This window comes from Tachyglossus aculeatus, chromosome 2 (assembly GCF_015852505.1).
Source record: "Tachyglossus aculeatus isolate mTacAcu1 chromosome 2, mTacAcu1.pri, whole genome shotgun sequence".
In the NCBI taxonomy this organism is placed as follows: Eukaryota; Metazoa; Chordata; class Mammalia; order Monotremata; family Tachyglossidae; genus Tachyglossus; species Tachyglossus aculeatus.
Genome location: NC_052067.1, coordinates 1,039,426 through 1,064,508, shown reverse-complemented (window position 1 = coordinate 1,064,508; position 25,083 = coordinate 1,039,426). Strand labels below are relative to the sequence as shown.

The window sequence follows — 25,083 nt, the reverse complement described above, 5'->3', positions numbered from 1 at the left end:
AGGTATTTGTTAAGCACTTACTACATGGCAGGCACTGTTCTAAGTGCCGTGGTAGGTACACATTTTTCAGGTTGGACACTGTCCATGTCCCAAATGGGGCTCACAGTCTTAATCCTCAATTTACAGGTAACTGAGGCACAGAGAAGTGAAGTGAGTCACCCAAAGTCAAACAGCAGTGTCCAAATTAATTCACTTGTACCTACCCCAGTGTTTAGAACAACTGTTTGACACACAGTAAGCGTTTAACAAACACCATAGAAAGACGGAGCTGGGATTAGGACCCAGGTCCTTCTGAGCTATGCTCTTTCCACTTAAGTCATGCTGCGTCTCACGGCTTTTGTGTTAGAGAAGCAGCTTGGCTCAGTGGAAAGAGCACAGGCTTTGGAATCAGGGGTCATGGGTTCGAATCCCTGCTCTAACAATTGTCAGCTGTGTGACTTTGGGCGAGTCACTTAACTTCTCTGTGCCTCAGTTCCCTCATCTGTAAAATGGGGATTAAGACTGTGAGCCCCCCGTGGGACAACCTGATCTCCTTGTAACCTCCCCAGCGCTTAGAACACTGCTTTGCACATAGTAAGCGCTTAATAAATGCCATTATTATTATTATTATTAAAATAGATAAACTGTAGAGGTGAACTCACCCCAGCACCTAGTACAATGCTTTGCACATTGTAGGCACTCAGAAAACAGTAATACTCAATCAATAGTACTTACTGAGTACCCACTAAGAATTGTGTTACTTATTAAGTGCTTACAATGGTGCCAATCAATGTACTAAGCAAGAAGTAGACTGTGAACTCCCTGTCGCCCCGGAACCGGATCCGACCTGTTATCAAGACCCGATAAGTCTTTTTACATTTTACAGATGAGGGAACTGAGGCTCAAGTTAAAAGACTTGCCCAGAGTCATAATAGTATTAGAAGACACAATCTCTATTGTCAGGGAGCTCACATTCTAGCTGGAGAGACAGACATCAAAATGAATAACAGATAGGAGGAAGTAATGGGGTATGAAGATTTCCCCCTTTGTAAGTTCCTTGAGGGCAGGGATCATGTTTACCCACCGTATTACACTCTCCCAGTCACTGAATCACTATCGCTACATCCTGTCAATTCACCCTTCTCAACATCACTAAAATCCGCCCTTTCTTCATCCAAACTGCTACCATGGTAATTCACATCCTTCCTCTCCCCCTCATCCCCCTCTCCATCCCCCCCATCTTACCTCCTTCCCTTCCCCACAGCGCCTGTATATATGTTTGTACATATTTATTACTCTATTTATCTATTTTACTTGTACATATCTATTCTATTTATTTTATTTTGTTAGCATGTTTGGTTTTGTTCTCTGTCTCCCCCTTTTAGACTGTGAGCCCACTGTTGGGTAGGGACTGTCTCTATATGTTGCCAATTTGTTCTTCCCAAGCGCTTAGTACAGTGCTCTGCACACAGTAAGCGCTCAATAAATACGATTGATGATGATGATGATGATGATGATGATGATGATGTACTTATCCTATGCTGCCTTGATTATTCTGTCAGCCTCCTTACTGACTTCTCTGCCTCCTGTCTCTCCCGGCTCCCGTCTGTACTTCACTCTGCTGCCCGCATCATTTTTCTACAAAAACACTCAGTCCATGTTTCCCCACTCCTCAAGAACCTCCATCGGTTGCCCATCCACCTCCGCATCAGACAGAAACTCCTTACCATCAACTTTGAAGCGCTCAATCCCACCTCACCTCCTTGCTCTCCTACTCCAACGCAGCCCACTCACTTTGCTCCTCTAATGCCATCTTACTCACTGTACCTGGATCTCATCTGTCTCACCAACAACCCCTCACCCAAGTCCTGCCTCTGACCTGGAACACCCTCCCTTTTCATATTTTACTTGTACATGTTTACTATTTATTTTGTTAATGATGTGCACGTAGCTTTAATTCTATTTGTTCTATTTTGACATCTGTCTACATGTTTTGTTTTGTTGTCTGTCTCCCCCTTCTAGACTGTGAGCCCGTTGTTGGGTAGGAACCGTCTCTCTATGTTGCCGACTTGTACTTCCCAAGCATTTAGTAAAGTGCTCCGCACACAGTAAGCGCTCAATAAATATGATTTAATAAATGAATGAATGACTCCGCAGACAATTACTCTCCTCACCTTCAAAGCCTTATTGAAGGCACATCTCCTCCAAGAGGCCTTTCCCGACTAAACCCTCATTTCCTCTTTACCCACTCCCTTCTGCATCACCCTGACCTGCTCCCTTTATCCACCCCACAGCCCCATAACACTTACATATGTATCCGTAATTTATTTACTTAGGTTAATGTCTCTGCCTCCAGACTGTTAACTTGTTATGGGCAGGGAATGGGTCATATTGTTGTGCTGCACTCTCCCAAATGCTTAGTACAGTGCTTTGTGGACAGTAAGTGCTCAATAAATATGATCAATTGGTTAACTGATCCCAAGAGTTTAGTACAGCGCTCTGCACAATGTAAGCACTCAAAAAATACCACTGACTGAGTGACTGATGAACACTTTACAAAGGACCATCTTTATCAGTTGGCCTAGTGGAAAGAGCTCAGGTCTCAGAGTTAGAGGACCTGGGTTCTTATCCGCCAGGTGGACTTAGGCAAGTCACCCAACTTCTCTGTGCCTCAGTTTCCTAATCTGTAAAATGGGGATTAAATCCTATTTCTTTCTACTTAGAGTGTGAGCCTCATGTGGTCAGGGACTTGTGTCCTACTTGATCACCTTGTATCTACTCCAGCACTTAGCGCAGTTCTTGGCACGCAGTAGGTGCTAAACAAATATTATCATGACTATCATTATTATTAATATTATTTAGCTACTTGAAGAAAATCCATCCCCACCATTTAGTGTCTGAAACGCACACGCATGCATGTTCATTCACTGAGAGAGGCCGCAGGAACACTGGGCAGTGGTCCCCTGCCCCTTTCTCTGACCACCTGACCACCCGGCCAGCTGGTCAGCCCAGGAAAGATCAGGAACCTGGCAGGGAGGAGGAAGATGTGGCTTGCTTATTTAACAGGTGTTCCCTCCTCCTCCCTGCCGCCTTTGTGTATATACACACACACACTCACTCACACACTGTATTCAAATCCCACAGAGGCAGAGGAGAGGAGGGAAGGCTGGCTGGGGGCGGGGGCCTGCCAGGGTCTGCTACCTCACTGCTGATTTCCCTGGCAAATACAGCAGCAGCTGCTGGGGCAAGAGCAGAGTCGCCAGGGCGCCGGGGCGGGTGACCGGACCCGCCCGGGATGGACACGCCCGGGATGGGGCCCATGGAGTCCTCTGGCCCCCAAGGTGGGATCTTCCAACTCGCCATCTGCTTTCTGCTCCTGGGTAAGGCTTCTTGTTTGGGACGCGTCCGCCCCTGGGGTGAATGGGAGCGGGGAAGCACCACCTCCATCCTGCCCCCCCAGGAGGACACCCCTTGGGATCGGGTATGGAGCCACAGCCTTTCCTCAGAGTAGGGTCTGCTTGGCAGGAGGGGCGGGATCCAGGTTAGAGAGTCTTCAGTCAATCGATCCAGGGTATTTACTGAGCACTTAGTCTGTGCAGAGCGCCTTACTGAGCACTTGAGAGGTTTGGTCCCTGCTCTCACATTGGGCCGGTTCCCCCTGCTCCCCTTGAACAAGGAGAACCGTGGCCATAGTGGATCACAAGAGCTATGGCAGCACTGGACAGGAGAGCCCCGGCAGGAAATACTGGACAAAGAAAGCCAACCACGGCGGTACTGGGCAGTCAATCTATCGATCATATTTATTGAGCACTTACTCTGTGCGGAGCACTGTACTAAGCACTTGGGAAAGTAAACTATAACAGAGTTGGTAAACACATGCCCTGCCCACAATGAGCTTACAGTCCAGAGGGCATACTGAACAGAGGGAGCCCCAGCGGCTTTGGACAAAGAGAGCCACAGCAGACCTGGACGGGGAGAGCCAGGGCAGCATTGGACAGGGAGAGCCTTGACAGTACTAGACTCCCTCCTAAACAGTACTAGACTCCCTCCTAGACCCTGAGTCCCCGGTTGCACTGGAACTATGTCTGACCTATTACCTTGCATCTGCTTCTTGCTTAGTACGGTGCTTGGCACCGTTGTAAGTGTTTAACAAGTACCACAATTATTAGAAAGGAAGAGCTACAGTGGGATGAGACAGGGAGAGCCATGGTAGGGCCCCTTCTAGATTGTGAGCCCGCTGTCAGGTAGGGACCATCTCAATATGTTGCCAACTTGTACTTCCCAAGCGCTTAGTCCAGTGCTCTGCACACAGTAAGTGCTCAATAAATAAGATTGAATGAATGAATGAATGAATAGGGACTGAGCAGGGAAAGCTACAGTGGATTCGGACAAGGAGAGCTACATGGGATTTGTTAAGGGCCAACTATGTGCTCAGCATTGCAGGTGGACTTCGTGTTGCTCCTGGATAAATTCATCTGGGTCCAGAAATGACTGTAGTCTAGTAATAATTGTGGCATTTAATAATAATAATAATAATAATGGTATTTGTGCCAAGCACTGTTCTAAGTGCTGGGGAGGATACAAGATAATCAGGTTGTCCCACGCGGGCTCACAGTCTTAATCGCCATTTTACAGATGAGGGAACTGAGGCTCAGAGAAGTTAAGTGACTTGCCAAAAGTCACACAGCTGACAGGTGGTGGAGCCGGCAGTAGAACCCATGACCTCTGACTCCCAAGCCTGTGCTCTTTCCACTGAGCCATGCTGCTTCTCAACTTCTTTTGCAAAGCTCTTACTAGACCGTGAGCCCGTTGTTGGGTAGGGACTGTCTCCATATGTTGCCGATTTGTACTTCCCAAGAGCTTAGTACAGTGCTCTGCACACAGCAAGCGCTCAATAAATATGACTGAATGAAAGTACCAAGCATCATACTAAGCTGTGGGGTAGAGGCAAGATAAATCAGGTTCCACATGGGGCTCCCAGTATAAGTAGGATGGAGAACAGGTATAGAATGCCCATTTTGTAGATGAGAAACCTGAAGCACAGAGAAGTTATTTGACTCACCTAAGGTCTCACAGGAGACAAGTGGTGGAGTTAAGTTTAGAGCCCAAGTCCTCGAATCCCAGGTCTGGGCTCTATCCACTAGGCCATGCTGCTTCCCATGTTCAGGTCAGCTTAGCCCTAACCTCTTTCTTCCTGCTGGCTCACCAGATATTCCCTGCCGTGAGTCAGGCTGTTCTAGGAATCAACTGGAAGTTGCAGGTGTCGAGGGGAGCCATTAAATCCTTGTTCATCTGGGGGATATTTCTGAGCAAATGGGGATTTCTCACGAGGGAGGAGAAGGTTGGTTCTTCCTATCTCTCCTCAACACTGTCGATCCCGTAGCTAGTGAGAGTAGCCAGTTTCAGAAGGCAGGCTGGGGTCGGGGCTGGACTTTTCTTGATGTGGAGTAAGGCATTTCATGTGGGTTTAAGGACAAATGTGAATAATAATAATAATGGCATTTATTAAGCACTTACTATGAGCAAAGCACTGTTCTAAGCACTAGGGAGGTTACAAGTGATCAGGTTATCCCACGGGGGGCTCACAGTCTTAATCCCCATTTTACAGATAACTGAGGCCCAGAGAAGTTAAGTGACTTGCCCAAAATCACACAACTGACAATTGGCAGAGCCGGGATTTGAACCCATGACCTCTGACTCCAAAGCCCGGGCTCTTTCCACTGAGCCACGCTGCTTCTCTAATCCATCCACTCAGCTGAAGCTTGGAGTGAATTTCTTTCCACTCTGCCATGCAATGGCCACAGCAAGTGTTGGGTTCTTGGGAGGCGGGTTTCAGTTTTGAAAGCCACCAGTGGTGGGGCGGAGAGAGAGAGAGAGAAAGAGAGAGAGAGAGAAAGTGTGTTTGATGAGGTAGTTTCATGTCGATTGATTCTAGAACTTTTGTCCATGTGGATCCTGTCTGTCAGACTCCAGGGACAAAGTTCATGAGGCCTTGTCTCTGTGTAAGCAAGTGTCTTCTGCTCCCTCGGTGTCTGCCCTGGGATTAGAGGCTGCCGGAGGAGGTCTCTGAAGCAGGTTCTTCTGGAAAGGACACCTGCGCAGGCCCAAAAACCCCGGCTGAGAGGTTGCCATTGCCCCAGAATTTTTGTTCACCTTTCCGGGTGGTTTGCGTCTTCCTGGAAATTGTGTGTGAAGCTCATGTAGAGGCGAGCAGTGGGTGGGACCACCAGGGCAACCACCGACGGTGGGGTGGCTCCTTCCGCCCAGCTGGCCCAGATCCCATGCCCGGGGCCCGGACTGGGGATCTCGCCAGCTCGTCTCAGGACATGGGGAGCCCGGAATGCCGTGACCTCAGCCTATTAGTGTGCAGTCAACAGTGGCCATGTTGTGCCGGCCGATAGCCGGGCAGGGGAGAGCGGTGCAAATGCAGCTTCCCCCTGGGCCTCCCCCCCAAGGGCTGTTTACATTCAATACCACCAAACTGGCTGGGCCAGCCCTTGTTTCTGATAAATACCCGGTCTCTGCCCAACCACCCTATCGTCTGTGAACACGAGGCGAGGCTGTAGCACTTCTCATCGCCCTGGACGGGTGCTCCGGGGGTCTCTCATGGTTCCTGGGCACTCTGGCCCACCCAGGAAGTTGCCCTCTAGGCCCAGAAGTCCTGTGTGTTTGGGGCTGTTAGTCCAGAGCCTCATTACACCATGAGTGCCTCTCAGGGCACAGAGCACACAGGGACAGGGTTGCACATTTCCGTAGGACCAACCGAGCAACGCTGTGGGCTTTGATCAATCAGCCGAAGACCTTCGGTCCCAACGATTCTCCTTCAGGTAGCCTTCCCGCAGCGGAGACGCTGAGCTAACCAGCCCTCTCTGTGCTCTTCAGGACCAGACAGGGATAAGTACAGCCCAGCCCTGGTCCAACCCCTGGCCCAGGATATTAGCTGTGACCATTATATGGGGCAGGGACTGTATCCATCCTAATTACCTTGTATGTACCCCAGGGCTTGGCACTTAGTAAGCACTTAACAAATACCACAGATATTATTGCTATTAGTAGGACAGGTCACAGAGCCATCCCGGGGAATTCCAGATCAGTTTCAACCAGGATGCCCAATTCCCAGATGTTTCCAACCCCCACAAGATTCAGGAAGGGTCAAATGCTGGCTGATACAGGCCATTATTCATTCATTCATTCGTTCATTCATTCAATCGTATTTATTCATTCATTCATTCAATCGTATTTATTGAGGGCTTACTGTGTGCAGAGCACTGGACTAAGCGCTTGGGAAGTCCAAGTTGGCAACATATAGAGACGGTCCCTACCCAACAGCGGGCTCACAGTCTAGAAGGGGGAGACAGAGAACAAAACAAAACGTATTAACAAAATAAAATAAATAGAATAAATATGTGCAAATAAAATAAATAAATAAATGAAGTAATAAATACATACAAACATATATACATATATACAGGTAACCATCACAACCTTGCGAGAAATGGGGAAGAGAGCTGGAGTGGGGAAGACTGTGGTAACTGACCCTGTCCCCTCAGAGCACTGGCTGGTCCAGATGGCAACTGGACCACCCAGGATGGACCTTGGTGGAGCAGTTGGGTGGAGGTTGGACCAACATTGTGTCGCTCTGATGAATTTTTCGGTCAGCAGGGAGTGGAAGGGGCACAATGGGCAGAGAACTGCTTTGGGGCGAGTGGACCTCCCCCAGCTTCATTTGGGGGTCCTCGAGGTGGCCCCTTGGTAGTCCCCAATAGCATCGGGTCAGTGGGCAGCAGATGTCCTGACAGCCTGGTGAGAAGCAGCCTGGCCTAGTGGAGAGAGTGCTGGCCAGGGAATCAGAAGGACCTGGGTTCTAGTCCTTCTAATCCCGGCTCTGCCACGTGCCTGCCGTGTGACCTTGGGTAAGTCATTTCACTTCTCTGGGCCTCAGTTCCCTCATCTCTAAAATGGGGATTAAAGACAGTGAGCCCCATGTGGGGCATGGACTGTGGAAGCAGCATGGCTCAGTGGAAAGAGCATGGGCTTTGGAGTCAGAGGTCATGGGTTCAAATCCTGGCTCTGCCAGCTGTCAGCTGTGTGACTTTAGGCAAGTCACTTAACTTCTCTGGGCCTCAGTTCCCTCATCTGTAAAATGGGGATTAAGATTGTGAGCCCCCTGTGGGACAACCTGATCACCTTGTAAGCTCCCCAGCGCTTAGAACAGAGCTTTGCACATAGTAAGTGCTTAATAAATGCCATCATTATTATTATTATTATCTTGTATCTACCCCAGGGCTTAGTACAGTGTCTGGTACATAGTTAGCATTTAACAAACACCATTTTAAAAAAAGCATCAGACGGGAAGCTACAGAAGTCACAGTCCACTGCTCTGACTTCCCCCACCTCCTCAACTCCCCCAGCAGAAGGGATCCTCTCACTGGAAAAGAGGAGGCTCCCTGGGGTCTGTGCGAGAAACAGCATGGCCTAATGGAAAGAGTCCAACCCTTGGAGTCAGAGGACCTGGGTTCTAATCCTAGCTCTGCCACGTCTCTGCTGTATGACCTTGGGCAAATCACTTCATTTTTCTGTGCGTCGGTTACGGCATCTGCAGAATGGAGATTAAATTCCTATTGTCCCTTCTACTTAGACTGTAAGCTCCATGTGGGACCTACTGATCTTGTATCTACCCCAGCTGTTAGTACAGTGCTTGACAGATAGTAAGCACTTAACAAATACCACTGTTATTATTATTATCCCCTGGGAGACAGCCAGGTGATTAGAAGCACCTGACTCAATGGAAGCCATTGCCTAGTGTCTGGCAGTGTGGCTCAATGGAAAAGAGCACGGGCTTTGGAGTCGGAGGTCATGGGTTCAAATCCCGGTTCTGCCAATTGTCAGCTGTGTGACTTTGGGCAAGTCACTTAACTTCTCTGTGCCTCAGCTACCTCATCTGTAAAATGGGGATGAAGACTGTGAGCCCCGCGTGGGACAACCGGATTACCTTGTAACCTCCCCAGCGCTTAGAACAGTGCTTTGCACATAGTAAGCGCTTAATAAATGCCATTATTATTATTATTGTTATTATTATTGGACTAGCCACCAGGAGCTGGCAGTCTCCTCCTCAGAAATCCCCAGCGGCTCTCCACTGCCTCTCCAATTAAATAGAAGTAGTCATTTTAGTATCTTTTTAGTGCTTACAGTGTGGAGTGCCCTGCCCTAACCGCTGGGAAAGAGTATCCAGGTGGGAACAAGACACTGCCCGCTATGAATAGAGGTAGGGGAGAGGACTGGAGACAGACATATTGGGAGCAATGAAACAATAAAACACTAAAACAGCTTAAGAGACAAAAGACAAATACACAATACAGAAACCTGCCCCCGGGCTTCGGGGCCCTCCATTTGCCTCCTCCCTCTGAGCTGCTTTCTGCTGTCCAATCAATCAATCAGTCGTATTTATTGAGCGCTTACTGTGTGCAGAGCACTGTACTAAGCGCTTGGGAAGTAGAAGTTGGCAACATATAGAGACAGTCCCTACCCAACAGTGGGCTCACAGTCTAAAAGGGAGAGACAGAGAACAAAACCATACTAACAAAATAAAATAAATAGAAAAATATGGAACGCTTCACCAGTTTGCGTGTCATCCTGTCCACTGTTCTCTCCTCACCCCAGCAAGTGTCCTAACCAAACAGACCCCTTAGCCGAGCCTCCCTCTCAGCTCTCCCCACTCCCACTCATGGTTCACACCTTCCCCCGACCTGGAGCTCCCTCCCTCCACCCAAATCTCCCAAACCCAAACACACCCTCCTTCAGAGCCTCTTAAAAAGCCACCTTGCTCAGGATTCCCACCTCCCGGGTCACGGCAGCCACCTCAACCACCTCCTCCAGGATGCCTTCCCTGACTGATACTTCCCATGTCCTGTCAGCCCACTCAGACACCTCCTCCAGAAGGTCTTCCCTGATCCATCCCCACCTCAACCTAGTCATCCGCGATCATGCCTCCCCCTCTGCCACCTCAGCCCTCATGGAATTCTCTGCTGATCAATTGGGCACTGATCAATTTGCGCCCCTGTTTCTTGCTTTGTTTGTTTTTTTTTTTAGTTACTGGTTAGACGCTTAGTATGTGTCAAACACTGTTCTAAGCCCTGGGGTAATAATAATATTAATAATGATGGTATTTGTTAAGCGCTTATGTGCCAGGAACTGTTCTAAGTGCTAGGGGGGATACAAGGTAATCAGGTTGTCCCACGTGGGGCTCACAGTCATAATCCCCATTTTACAGATGAGGGAGCGGAGGCACAGAGAAGTTAAGTGACTTGCCCAAAGTCACACAGCTGACAAGTGGCAGAGCCAGGATGAGAACCCATGACCTCTGGCTCCCAAGCCCAGGGTCTTTCCACTGAGCCACACTGCTTCTCCTGGGGTATGGTACTGGTTAATTAGGTAAGACATAGTCCTGCATGAGACGTAGTGTGGTCTAATGGATAGAGCATGGCCCATGGGGGTCCAAAGGACTTGGATTCTAATCTCAGCTCCACCACTTCTCTGCTGGGTGAGTCACTTAACTTCTCTGAGCCCCAGTTCCCTCATCTGTAAAATGGGGATGCTTACTGTGAACCCTTCGTGGGACATAGACTGTGTGCAACCTGATGAGCTTGTATCTATCCCAGTGTCTGGCACATGGTAAGGTTTAACAAATACCATCAAAAAATGGGGTTCACAGTCGAAGTAGGAGGGAGAACAGATATTTAATCCCCATTTTACAGTAGAGGAAACTGAAGCACAGAGAAATTAAGAGACTCACCCAAGGTCACCCAGCAGATGAGCAGCAGGGTCTGGATTAGACCCCAGGTCCTCCGACTCCCAGCCCTGTGCTCTTTCCCCTAGGCCACGCCGCTTCTGTTATTTCCATCTCCCCATCCCTCTTAGCTGTGGGGCACTCAAAAAATCAAGTCTTCCCCCATTACAAAAGAGTCTCTCTACTTAAACAACGGACAAGCCTGGGTCTGTTCATGAAGACTTTCACTGAGACTCTGCCCGAGGGAATTGCTGACCCTGCTGCTGGCTCGCACAGTGCCACTCACGTTCTCTGGTCCCTTCCCACCTCGTTTCCGCTGGGATGTAGGGTTTAACGGGCAGAGGAGCTGGACAGGGGCACAGCACATGGCAAAGTGCATGTGAAGAGGTTTCATGTGCAGGATCTAGTCTGTAAGTTTCCTCTAAACTGCAAGCTCCATGTGGGCAGGGATTGCGTCTGGTCAGTCGGTCAGTCAATTGTATTTACTGAGCTTTTCCTGTGTGCAGAACATTGTCCAAAGCACTTCATTCATTCATTCATTCAATCGTATTTATTGAGCGCTTACTGTGTGCAGAGTACTGTACTAAGCACCAAGTGTACTCTCACTTGCGAGAGGACAGTATAGCAGACACATTCCCTGCCCGTAACAAGCTTACAGTCTAGAGGGGGAGACAGACGTTAATATAAATAAATTCTTATATATACATATATATATATATATATATATATATTGTTTTATTGTACTCTCCCAAGCACTTAGTACAGTCTCTACACACAGTAAGCACTCAATAAATGCAATTGAATGAATGAATGAATACGTGCTCCAGTGGCTACCAATCAATCTGCGCATCAGGCAGAAACTCCTCACCCTGGGCTTCAAGTCTGTCCATCACCTCGCCCCCTCCTACCTCACCTCCCTTCTCTTCTTCTACAGCCCAGCCCTCACCCTCCGCTCCTCCACTGCTCATCTCCTCACCGTACCTCGCTCTCGCCTGTCCCGCCATCGACCCCCGGCCCACGTCATCCCCCGGGCCTGGAATGCCCTCCCTCTGCCCATCCGCCAAGCTAGCTCTCTTCCTCCCTTCAAGGCCTTACTGAGAGCTCACCTCCTCCAGGAGGCTTTCCCAGACTGAGCCCCTTCCTTCCTTTCCCCCTCGTCCCCCTCTCCATCCCCCCCATCTTAACTCCTTCCCTTCCCCACAGCACCTGTGTATATGTATATATGTTTGTACATATTTATTACTCTATTTATTGATTGATTGATTTTATTGGTACATATCTATTCTATTTTATTTTGTTAGTATGTTTGGTTTTGTTCTCTGTCTCCCCCTTTTAGACTGTGAGCCCACTGTTGGGTAGGGACTGTCTCTATATGTTGCCAATTTGTACTTCCCAAGTGCTTAGTACAGTGCTCTGCACATAGTAAGCGCTCAATAAATACGATTGATGATGATGATGAGGGTGCTGTGGGGCTGAGAGAGGGGATGAATAAATGGAGCAAGTGAGGGCAACGCAGGAGGGAGTGGGAGAAGGGGAAAGGCGGGCTTAGTCTATTGACTCTCTTGTATTGTGTTCTCCTAAGCACTTAGTACAGTGCTCTGCAAGCAATATGTGCTCACTAAATACTATGTGCTCACTAAATACCCCTGGTTGACTGACAAGAGCGCTGTACAGAGTCAACCCTGGGTCATAGCACTGAGACCTATCAGGCGGTGACCTCAGTAACTACCGTGGTCTTCCCCGCTCACGTTAAATCAACTTTAAGCAATGCTCTGGACAGTTCTTCAGTCAGAATAATAATTATTATTATTTATAATATCATTATTTTTATATAATTATTATTGTTATTGTTATGATACTTCTTCAGCACTTACTATCTGCCAAGCCCTGTTTTAAGTGTGGGTTAGATACAAGTTAATCAAGTTGGACACATCTGTAAAATGGTGCTCACATTCTTAATCCCCACTTTACAGATGAGGTAGCTGAGGCCCAGAGAAGTTAAGCGACTTGCCCAAGGTGACACAACAGACACAGGGTGGAGCCGGGATTGGAATCCAGGTCTTTCTGACTCCCGAGTCGAAAAGTCTTCCCTGCCGGTGGTACAGCCCCAGTGGGCAGAGGCGAGATTAGATTCCCGGTTCCCAGAGTGGGGCTCGCTCCACTGGACCCACAGTAGGGCTCAGGGATTAGGGCCTAGACTGGGATAAGGACTTCTCCATTTGGAGTTGAGCCAGAGACTTCTCCTTTTCCTTGGACCTTGAGTGAAGCCTTCAATCAATCAATCAATTGTATTTATTGAGCGCTTACTGTGTGCAGAGCACTGTACGAAGTGCTTGGGAAGTACAAGTTGGCAACATATAGAGATGGTCCCTACCTTCAGGCCTTGGTGGAGGGTTCGGAGCTTTCAGACCAGGAATACGGGATATCCCAGGAAACGGATTTTGGGGGGTCGGAGAGGAGAGGGATCTGGGAGCTGCATGGGCCCCTGTCTTCCCTAGCCTCCCCTCCTATGGCCCAGGACACCCCCCGTCTCCCTCCGGTTTCAGGCACATGCTCGGGGCTGACCGTGACGGTGCCATCTCACGCCATCCGCGGCACCGAGGGACGAGCCCTCCATCTGCCCGTGGGCTACCACGTCCACCCGCTGGTTTCCGAGATCCAGGTGATCTGGCTGTTCGAGGGGCCCCAGGGCAGCCCCAAGTACCTGCTGGGCTCGGCGAACGGGTCGGTGATGCCGGATCTGGAGTACCAGCACCGGTTCTCCATGGCCCCCCCCAACGCCTCGCTGCTCATCCACCCGCTCCGCCTGAGTGATGAGGGCACCTACATCGTCAAGGTTAACGTCAAGGTCAGCGCCCGGGGCAGCGCTCCGGGAAGCCGCACGTTGTCGGCGAGTTGGAAGATCCGAGTGACCGTTGATCGTGAGTGAGCGGTGAAAAATGGTCCGGGGTGAGGACTGCGGGGCGGGGCAGGGGAAGGAGCTGGGGAGAAGGGGAGAAAGGGCCGGGGGAGCTTAGCTTGACTGGGTGTCTTGGGGGAGGAGATGCTGGTGGACAGCTGGAGGGAGGCCAGTGGACATCAGGCCACAATCAGCGCTTACCGTGTGCAGAACGCTGTGCTAAAGAAGCAGCACGGTGTAACAGATCAATCAATCAATCAATCGTATTTATTGAGCGCTTACTGTGTGCAGAGCACTGTACTAAGAGCTTGGGAAGTACAAGTTGGCAACATATGGCAACAAATAGGTAGAGCATGGGCCTGGATGTCGAAGGTCATTGGTTCTAATCCTGACTCTGCCACGTGCCTGCTGTGTGACCCTGGGCAAGTCACTTCACTTCCCTGTGTCTCAGTTATCTCAACTGTAAAATGGGGATTGAGACGAGGAGCCCCACATGGGACAGGAACTCTGTCCAACTTGATTTGCTTGTATCTGCCCCCGCGCTTCGCACAGTGCCTGGCACCTAGTAAGCGCTTAACAAATACCATCATCATCATCCTTACTAAGGATCTGGGAGAGTACTATACAACAGAGTTGGTAGACGCGTCCTCAGCCCACAGCAAGCTTACATTCATTCATTCATTCATTCAATCGTATTTATTGAGCACTTACTGTGTTCAGAGCACTGTACTAAGTGCTTGGGAAGTACAAGTTGGCAACATATAGAGACGGTCCCTACCCAACAGCGGGCTCACAGTCTACAGGGGGGAGACAGACAACAAAACAAAACATATTAACAAAATAAAATAAATAGAATAGTAAATATGTACAAGTAAAATAAATAGAGTAAGAAATATGTGCAAACATATATACAGGTGTTGTGGGGAGGGGAAGGAGGTATGATGGGGGGATGGGGAAGGGGAAGAGGGGGAGAGGAAGGAGGGGGCTCAGTCTGGGAAGGGCTCCTGGAGGAGGTGAGCTTTCAGTAGGGCTTTGAAGGGAGGAAGAGAGCTAGCTTGGCGGATGTGCGGAGGGAGGGCATTCCAGGCCAGGGGGAGGATGTGGGCCGGGGGTCGACGGCGGGACAGGCGAGAACGAGGCACAGTGAGGAGGTTAGCGGCTGCCTCGGCTCTAACAGCCTCCCAATTCTCCTTGGAGGAAGAGACGGATAGGTTGCTGATTGATCAGAAACTCAGGGATCCAAAGCAGGATGTTATCATAGCCAGCCCGCCCCTGGTCTAGTCACAGACTTCATGGGATCCACACAGTCCTGAAATGATCGAATGGAAAGTAGTCACTTGGGAGACCATTTTCTCATATTATCACAACATTTAATGAGCACCCTCAGGGAGGTGAGCTCTGTACTAGGCACCTACTGCATCCAGTGCACTGGACTAGGCACCGGCTGTGTACAGAGCACTATATCAAGCACTTGCTGTGTGCAGAGTCCTGTACTGGGCTTTTGTATTCTTATTTTCCCTATAACAATAATAATAATGGTATTTGTTAAGCGCTTAATCCATGTCAAGCACTGTTCTAAGCACTGGGGTAGATACAAGGTGATCAGGTTGTCCCACATGGGGATCACAGTCTTAATCTCCATTTTACAGGTGAGGGAACTGAGGCACAGAGAGGTTAAGTGGCTTGTCCAAGGTCACACAGAAGACAGATGGCGAAGCCGGCATTAGAACCCATGACCTCTGACTCTCAAGCCCATGCTCTTTCCACTAAGCCATGCTGCTCCTCTATTACGCATTTACTTTGCTCCAAAGCCTGTGCTGAGGCAGACTGCGTTCAGCGTGGCTCAGTGGAAAGAGCCCGGGCTTGGGAGCCAGAGGTCATGGGTTCGAATCCAGGCTCTGCCACTTGTCAGCTGTGTGACCTTGGGCAAGTCACTTAACTTCTCTGAACCTCAGTTCCCTCATCTCTAAAATGGGGATTAAGACTGTGAGCCCCACGTGGGACAACCTGATCACCTTGTATCCCCCCCCAGCGCTTAGAACAGTGCTCTGCACATAGTGAGGGCTTAACAAATGCCATCATCATTATTCCAGGCTCCGCCACATCAGCTGTGTGACCTTGGGCAAGTCACTTAACTTCTCTGAGCCTCAGTTCCCTCATCTCTAAAATGGGGATTAAGACTGTGAGCCCACGTGGGACAACCTGATCACCTTGTATCCCCCCCAGCACTTAGAACAGTGCTTTGCACATAGTAAGCGCTTAACAAATGCCATCATCATTATTCCCGGCTCCGCCACTTATCAGCTGTGTGACCTTGGGCAAGTCACTTAACTTCTCTGGGCCTCAGTTCCCTCATCTGTAAAATGAGGATGAAGACTGTGAGCCCCACGTGGGACAACCTAATCACCTTGTAAACTCCCCAGCGCTTAGAACAGTGCTTTGCACATCGTAAGCGCTTAATAAATGCCATCATTATTATTATTATTATATGGGCTAAGTAAATCAGACACTGTCCATGACCCACTCAGGGCTCACAGTCTAAGAGGGAAGGAGGACAGGGGTCATCTCCCCATTTTGCAGAAGAGGAAACCGAGGCCCACGGGGATTGAGGGAACCTCCCGAAGTCACCCAGCAGGCCAGGGACAGAGCCGGGACTAGAACGCGGGTTCTGGTGACCCAGGCCCCGAGGCCCCCTCCTCTGTCCCCGCCTCAGTGGGGTCCTGAACCCCGCAGGGCCATAAACCCAAGCACTGGGCCGCTGGCCTCACGTCTCTGTTTCTGGCGCAGGCCCGGTCAGCCGGCCGACCGTGCAGACGCTGCCCTCCTCGGGGGCCGTGGAGCGCGTGGGGAACCTGACGCTGACGTGCGCGGTGGCCGAGGGCACGCGGGTGACCATCCGCTGGCTGAGGAACGGGCAGCCGGTGCCCCCCGGCCTGGGCCACGCACTCTCGGCCGACAACGCTTCCCTGGTCCTCGCGCCGGTGGACAGAGCCCACGTGGGCAACTACAGCTGCCAGGCCAGCAACCCGGTCAGCGGTGCGGAAAGCGAGCCCGTCATGCCCACCATCTACTGTGAGTGGCCGGGGAGGGGGGACCAACAGGCTGCCAGCTGGGGGGGGGGGGGGGGGGGGTTGGGTGGGTGGTAGGGGGGTGACCAGCAGAAGAGGGAAGGGGCCACAGAAGCAGGGAAGAGGGGCCTCAGCACAAGGGAGAAGGGGTCTCGGCAGCAGGAAGAGAGGGGTCTCAAGATGGGAGGCCGAGGAGCCTCGGCAGGGGAGAGAAAGGGGTCTCAGCAATAGGGAGAGGGGCTTCAGGTGTGGAGGGGAGGGGCCTTGGCCGGATCCGGTTGGAAGGGAATCTTATGGGGGTCTCAATCATTCCTGGGCCCGACCCCTGCTCCCCCAGCCCCCAAACCCCACCCCACACTATCTCATTCCATGCTGACGTGGGGGTCGCCAGGAACCCCGGGGTTTCTGCATGGCCACACCAGGACCAGACCCCAGAATGTGGCTGAGCCTAATAATAATAATAATTAATATTATTAAGCGCTTAGTACAGTGCTCTGCACACAGTAAGCGCTCAATAAATACGATTGATGATAATAATAATAATAATAGTCATAATGATATATGGTATTTGTTAAGCGCTTACTATGTGCCAGCCACTGGACTAAACGCTGGGATGGACACAAGCAAATCGGGTTGGACGCAGTCCCTTGTCCCACGTGGGGCTCACAGTCTCGATCCCCCTTTTACAGATGAGGTAACTGAGGCACAGAGAAGTGAAGCGATTTGCCCAGGGTCACACAGCAGACAAGCGTCAGAGTTGGACTTAGAACCCATGAGCTTCTGACTCCCAAGCCCGGGCTGCATCCACTATGCCATGCTCCTGCTTCCTAGAGGCTTGAGGGGTCCCCGAAAGGGCGGGAGAGGGCTGGGGGGTGGGCAGCGCTGGGATTGGCCTTCTTTTCCACCCCCACTCCATCCATCCATAGATCCACCCATCGGGGGAGCACCCACTGTGGGCGGAGGACTCTGCCGATGCCCACTGTGTGGAGAGCGCTGTACTGAATGCCCACCGGGAAGAGCGTGTACAGAGTGCTCACAGTGTGCAGAGCACAGTACTGGCACCTACTGTGTACAGAGAGCTGTCTTGAGCACTGTAGTGTGTGCAGAGTGCTGTCTGGGCGCTTGCAATATGCAGAGCAATGTACTGAGCGTCCACTGTATACAGAGTACTGTCCTGGGTGCTCACGGTATGCAGAGCACACTGCACACTTAGAGAAGCAGCATGGCAAAGTGGAAAGAGCCCGGGCTTGGGAGTCAGAGGATGTGGGTTCTAATCCCCGCTCCACCACTTGTCTGAACCTTGGGCAAGCCCATTCACTTCTCTGGGCCTCAGTTACCTCACCTGCAAAATGGGGATGAAGACTGTGAGCCCCACGTGGGACAACCTGATTACCTTGTATCTACCCCAGCACTTAGAACAGTGCTGGCACATAGTAAGCACTTAACAAATACCATTATTATTACTGTTATTATTATTATTATTATTACTGAGCACCCACTGTATACAAAGAGCTGTACCGAGCACTCTCTCCGTTGAGACTTCTGTATTGAGTGCCCACTATGTGCCGATTGCTGTCCTGGGCGCTTATGGTATGCAGAACACTGTACTGAGCGCCCATTGTGTGCAGAGGAGTGGGGGGAGGAGGAGCGGGAAGAAAAGGGGAGAAGGGGGAGGGGAGGGAGGGAGGAGGGTGGTGGCCTGCAGCGGGCATGGTCTCTGAGCGTCTCTGAGGATCTCTGAGGGGCAGACACAGCAGGAGGCCTGACCCAGTCATCCCCTTTCCGCCCCCTCCCCCGGGGTGGGTGGATGACACCCCACTTTTCCCCACTCCTGGATGCCAATAACGAGCTAACAACTCTGGTTCTGCCCAACGTGGACACACCAGGCCCAAACTCCGTCTGTCTGTCCATCCTTCCCACCGTCTGTCTGTCCCTCTCTCTCTCCCTCCCTTCCTCCGTCCGTCCCTCCATCTGCCTGTCCATCCCTCCCTCTGTCCATCCGTCCGTCCTTTCCTGGGTCCTCCCACCCAGCACCCACAGCCATCTGCTCGGAGCCCGGGGGCAGCAGAAGCTGGGGAAAGGTTTTCCGTGTGCCCATGAATTCTTCATGAGGGCTGGGAGGGGGTGGCGGGACCCCGGGGGTCCCATCCCCGGGGCTAGAGTTTATGATTTTACAATCATTCGGTAAACAGGAGCTCTGGAGACCAAGAGCTCCTCCTCCCTGTTGCCTTCACCTCCTCCCCACTGTCCACCCCTTGTGGTCAGGGATTATCTCTTTTTATTTCTGTCTGTACTTTCCAAGCATGTAGCACGGTGCTCTGCACACAGTAAGCACTCAATAAATACGATTGAATGAACGAATGACTGTCCACCCTTCCTCCTCGGGGTTCTCCCATCCTCCCTACTACCCTGCCGTCCTCTCCCCCTTGCTGCCCCAGAAGCAACAGGCATATGCTACTATGGTGGCATTACACAGGCTCTCCCATGTCTCCACCACTTCCCCAGGCCACCGAGTTCCAAGCCTTCCTCCTCCGGGCAGGCTGCTCCACTGTCAGGACCTCTCCTGGGCCTCCCCCAGGCCTGGAACTCACCTCCCACCAATCTCCAGCTCACCCCTCCTTCCAGATCGCCCCCCAACCCTCCAGCTCTTCCAAGTTCTCTTCCCTTCCGTCATTTGAATAGCCCCAGAAACCAACCTCCAGGAAGCCCTCCTTGATGCCCTGCCAACACTGGGGATCATATCAGCCCTCAGCTGTCCTTGGCCCAAAGTTGATCAACAATCTTAAGTTTCCACCTGTAAGTCCCCACTGCCTCCCCAGTGGGCAGAATCTGGCCAAATCGGTGGCCGTGAAGAAGAGTCCACTTCAGGGCGACCGCTGATCCAGCTTATCCCGTGGGGACAGGTCCAGTGTGTTCCCCCCATTCTGGTCTGCCCCCTGTCCTGGGCGGTTTCACTGTCTTTGTTTCTAGTTCCAGCATCCCCCCACCGCTGCTCCTGCCGCCAAGTGCTGTGACTCGGGGGTGGCACTTTTGTTCACCGGGACCCAGCTGGGGCCTCTGCGGGCCAAGGATGGGGTCTGGGGTCATTCCCACCTCAGAACATACTCTGGGTTCTGTGGATTTCTGCAAAAGGCTCCAGGTGACATTATTTCATTATGTTGCTTAGCAGCCCTAGCCTGTGTAATGCCTACAAAGAAGCATAAACCTGTTTTTTCTGGTGCAGCAAGGGGGAGAGAAAGCATTAAGGGAGGGCAGGGTGGTGGGGAGGATGGAAGGATTCTGGGGAGGGAAGGGGAGACGGTGGAGAAGAGGCGAAGACCGCAGGGAGGAGGAGCCGGGGGAGAAGGGTAAACGACATGGAGGAGGGGAAGGCATCAGGGAGAAGGATCAAAGGGAAGCAGGGAGGAGAGGAGGGAAGAAGGGGTGTGTAGTGGGAAGGATAGGAGGTTAGAGGGGAGGAGGGGAGGATTCTGGGTGGGGAGGACAGGAGAGTATCTAGGAGAAGGGGAGAGGGGAGGAGAGGGCAGTGAGGAGGAGGATGGAAGGGAAGCAGGGAGGACAGGAGGGAAGAAGTCGTGTGTAGTGGGAAGGATAGGAGGGTAGAGAGGAGGAGGGGAGGACTCTGGGTGGGGAGGACAGGAGAGTATCTAGGAGAAGGGGAGAGGGGAGGAGAGGGCAGTGAGGAGGAGGATGGAAGGGAGATAGAGGAAGGGAGATGGGTGAAGGGAGGCCTGGTGGGCAGTGGGGAAATGGATGGAGATGGGAGGATGGAAGAGAAGCAGGGGGAGGGGAGGATGGAGTGGGGGGATTGATGGACGGTGGGTAGGATGAAAGGGGAGCAGGTTGGAGGGGGACCCTGAGGATGAGGGAGACCGGGTGGGCCGTGGGGAGGAGAGGCGATCTGTGTAACCCCGTCCCCGGTCCCGGCCCCGCACGCGCACAGACGGGCCGTCCAGCCCGCGGGTCAGCTCGGACAAGGGGCTGAGAGCGGGTGCCGTGTTCACCGTGGGCCCGGGGGAAGCCGTCCTGTTCCACTGCTCGGCCGACTCCAACCCCCCGAACGCGTACTCGTGGGTGCTGAGGACCGCGAACACCACCACGCTGATCCAGCACGGGCCCCACCTTCACGTGGCTCCGGGGGCCAAGGCCTCGGACGACCACCGCTGGGCCGCACAGGCCCTGGACTACATGTGCTGCGCCTACAATAACGTGACTGGCCGGCAAAGCGAGACGAGGTTCACCGTCATCGTCACAGCCGCGGGTAAGTCCCAGCGCGTCCCTCCGCCTGTGGAGACACACTGCGGGAGGACGTGGGCCGAGGGAGGCCTCACCCCGTGTACGTGCTGCTGTGGGAGGACCTCTCCCGGTATAGACACCAAGGGCCCCGAGCGCCAAAGGCCCCGATCACCAAGAACTCCGAGGACAAGGACCCAGATAACCAAGGCCCCCCATGAGCCCGAGAAGCCCCCAGCCCCGCTTCTCTTCCCTGCAGGTGTGGAGAAGCTGCAGCAGACAGGAAAGTCACTGTCATCCCTGGCAGTCATCTCCGGGATCTCCTTGTTTCTGGTTTTCTCCGTGGGCCTGCTCTTCCTCTGGAGGAAATTCCAACCTCACAAAGGTGGGCTCCTGGGCGGGCCAAGGGACCTCTCTCCAGTGGCGGGGGAGGTCATATGGGAGTTATTTCCTGGTAGAAGAGGTGGTTATGTTGGAGGGGGGCAGATATGATCTTTTCCCGGTAGAAAGGGAGAAAGGGGGTAATACTGGGAATTGGGGGAGGTCTTTCTGAGGCCTGCTTCTTTTTCTCAGAAAAATAATAATAATAATGGTATTTGTCAAGAGCTTGCTAGGTGCCAGGCACTATACTAAGTGCAGGGGTGGATACAAGCAAACTGGGGTGGACACAATCCCTGTCCCACGTGGGGCTCACAGTCTCAATCCCCATTTTACAGATGAGGCAACCGAGGCACGGAGAAGTCACACAGCAGACAAGTGGCGGAACCAGGATTAGAATTCATGACCTTCTGATTCCCAGGCCATGATGCATGGCCTAGTGTCAAGAGCCCAGGCCCGGGAGTCAGAGGACCTGAGTTCTAATTCCGGCTCTGCCACTTATCTGCTGTGTGACCTTGGGCAAGTCTCTTCACTTCTCTGTGCCTCAGTTACCTCCTCTGTAAAATGGAGATTGAGACTGTGAGCCCCACATGGGACAGGGACTGTGTCCAACCCGATTTGCTTGCATTCCATCCCAGGGCTTAGAACAGTGCCTGGCACATTCATTCATTCAATCTTATTTATTGAGCGCTTACTGTGTGCAGAGCACTGTACTAAGCGCTTGGGAAGTACAAGTTGGCAACATATATTGAGCACTTACTGTGTGCAGAGCACTGTACTAATTGCTTGGAAAGTACAAGTTGGCAAAGTATAGAGATGGACCCTACCCAACAGCGGGCTCACAGTCTAGAAGGGAGAGACAGACGACAAAACAAAACATATACACCAAATAAAATAAACAGAATAAATATGTACAAGTAAAATAAATGAATGAATAGAGTAATAAATATGTACAAACATATATGCAGGTGCTGTGGGGAGGGGAAGGAGGTAAGGCGGGGGGGATCCATTCATTCATTCATTCAATCATATCCACTGAGTGCTTACTGTTTGCAGAGCACTGTACTAAGCGCCTGGGAAGTACAAGTTGGCAACCTAGAGAGACGTAGTAAGCGCTTAACATATACCTTAGTTATTATTATTATTGTTATTATGTGGGACAGGGACTATGCCCAACCTGATTATAGTGTATCTACCCCAGTGCTTAGTACAGTGACTGACGCATATTAAGGGCTTTAAAAATGTCATTTAAAAAAAAAAGAGTGGGGGAGGATAAGAGGCATTGGAACGTAACTTACAGAGTACACTATATAGAGTAAGAGCTTAATAAACGCCCCCTGATTGATGAACTGTCTCTCTTTCCCCTCCTGGTTTTAGTGATTCAGCAGACGCTGGGAAGGAGGTAACTCAACTGACCCGATTTTCCACTCTCAGTCTTCCCCTGAAATACGTTCCCCGTTCCAGAACTAACCAAGACATCTGCCTGTCCGTCCGTCTGTCCGTCTGTCTGTCCGTCTGCCTGTCCGTCTGCCTGCTTGTCTCCCTTAGGCCAGAAGCGGACTACAGAAAAGCCCAGACCCACTCAGGTACTGGGTCACGGCGGGCAAAGGGAGCCTGGACATGGCCCAGTGAGCGCCAGGGCTAGGTGCGGGCACTCACGGTGGTCGGAAAGGGCACCCGGGCCCGGCGTCCAGACCTGGCGCCCCATGGACCCAGACAGCTTATGGTGTCAAAGCGGAGCTGTCCCTAGTGTGAGCGGGGAACGTTGTCTAGGTTTCGGTCAGTCCTGTGTGGGGCCAACCCAGCCCTTCTCCAAGCTGCTCTGACCTGCTCTGTGTGACCCTGGCCCAGCCCCCTATCCTTTCTGGGCCTCCATTTCCCCACCTGTAAAGTGGGGAGAAGACCCCACTCTCCCTCTGTGTTAGGCCGTGAGCCCCGTGCAGGCTACCCCAGCATCTGGTCCCGAGAAGCGTGCGAAGGAGACGTTCATCGCATGGGGGATTTGTTGGGGTGACGGTTTGGGGGAGGGCCTGGGGCCCGTGAGCTTCACCCCGGACCCGCTGTCTCCCCAGGCCACGAAGACGCTCTGGACGATTTCGGAATCTACGAGTTCGTGGCCTTCCCTGACCCCCCCGGACTGCTCAGGGTGGGGCTCTGAAGGGTTGTAACTACTACCCCGACAGAGTCACTCATTCCCCCCATGATCCGCATCCGTTCCCATGCTCCACCTCCTTCCTCACATCCCCACATTCGTTCCCATGCCACATTTTTCCCCATGCCCCAGGTCCGTCCATCCCCACAGCCTTCATCCATTCCCACACCACATCTACCCCCATTCCCCAGGTCTCTCCCCATGCCCCACATCTATCCCGATGCCCTGTGCCCATCCCCAGAACCCCCATCCATTCCTTCACCACATCCACCTCCTTGCCCATATCCATGCCCTGTGTCCATCCTCACACCCCAAATTTATCCTGATGCCCTGTATCCATCCACACAACCCTCACCCCTTCCCACAATGCATCCATCCCCATGCCCCATGTCCATCATGGGGCACTGCATCCATCCCCACGCCCCTCATCCGTTCCCACGCCACATCCATCCCCATGCCTGGCATCCATCCTCATTGCCCTGTGTCCATCCCTATGCCCCGCATCCATCCCGATGCCCTGAATCCATTCCCACACCCCTCATCCGTTCCCACGCCATGTCCATCCCAGTGCCCCGTGTCCATCCCTATGCCCTGCGTGTCTCCCGATGGATGCCCTGTGCCCATCCCCATAACCATCATTCGTTCCCACACCACAACCATCCCCACACCCTGTGCCCATCCCTCTGCAACACATCCATAGGGAGATTGACGGATAGAGAAGACATCGTTTGCCTGCAGACTGACTTTGGTCTCTTTGCTCTGGTCTCCAGGTGACGTCCAGGTCCCTGCCCAGTTCAGACCGTGCCTGTGGGTCGGAGATGCCCACTACTATCTACGAAGTCATCCAGCGCCTCCCCACACCACCTCAGCCCAACCGTTGGGACTTGGCCTGATGCTCATCAGCCTGTGGGAGCGCAAGGCACTGCTCTGAGGGCCTACTGTCACCAGAGCCGTGTCCTGGAGAATTATTGTTTGCTTAGAGCTGTACTAAGCACCTACAGCGTGCAGACCCCTGTCCTGGAGAACCTTTGCGTGCATTGAACTGTACTGAACGCTTACTGTGTCTTCTGGGTGCTGAACATTGAATTTGGTTCCTGCTCGGGTACCAGCTTGGGGACCCAATAAATGCTGCTGGCGAGAGATGGAAATGTAAGCATGGGGAGGGAAGAGTGATGGCAAAGGGGGGGTGTCGATCAGGGAAGGCTGCCTGAAGGAGGAGGCCGGTCATGATGGGGCCGATTTGGCAGGGAGACAGGGACAGACCCGAGTGTGAGGATGGCTAGGAGTCGAGCGCGAGGGAGGAGTGTGTTCTGGAGGGGGGCTGGGTCTCACATCCACCCAGTGACCACACTGACCTCGTAGCCCTGTGCAGGTCTGGCTCCCTCTCACACCACTGCCCAATGTCCCAGCCTCCCAGATACGCAGGGGCAGTTCCATTGTTTGAGAGTTGGTCCCTGGCATCATGGTGCCCATGGTGCCATGATGCCCCCGGTGCTGGGGCTGTCTTCTCTCTCCTAGGAGAGCCAGTGCCCCCTCTATGTGTCTCCAGGAACCTCCAGCCCACACCCAATGCTCCCTGAAACCCCAG

General features: G+C 52.2%; 1 protein-coding gene across 1 annotated transcript; it reads left to right on the top strand.

Moving 5' to 3' along the window:
- Positions 1-3,274: 3,274 nt before the first annotated feature.
- On the top strand, positions 3,275-24,637 carry HEPACAM2 (HEPACAM family member 2). Its single transcript, XM_038771578.1, has 9 exons — positions 3,275-3,359; positions 13,312-13,686; positions 16,452-16,736; positions 20,676-20,993; positions 21,225-21,350; positions 22,721-22,745; positions 22,892-22,929; positions 23,416-23,489; positions 24,266-24,637. Exons 1-9 carry the CDS (start codon positions 3,275-3,277, stop codon positions 24,386-24,388), a joined length of 1,449 nt encoding a protein of 482 aa, XP_038627506.1. The 3' UTR covers positions 24,389-24,637.
- The last annotated feature ends 446 nt before the right edge of the window (positions 24,638-25,083 follow it).

Coding starts and splice junctions, on each gene's coding strand:
- HEPACAM2 (XM_038771578.1), top strand. CDS start 3,275: ATGGACACGCCCGGGATGGGGCCCATGGAGTCCTCTGGCCCCCAAGGT. Junction 20,994..21,224: donor CGTCATCGTCACAGCCGCGG/GTAAGTCCCAGC, acceptor TCTTCCCTGCAG/GTGTGGAGAAGCTGCAGCAG. Junction 22,746..22,891: donor CAGCAGACGCTGGGAAGGAG/GTAACTCAACTG, acceptor TGTCTCCCTTAG/GCCAGAAGCGGACTACAGAA.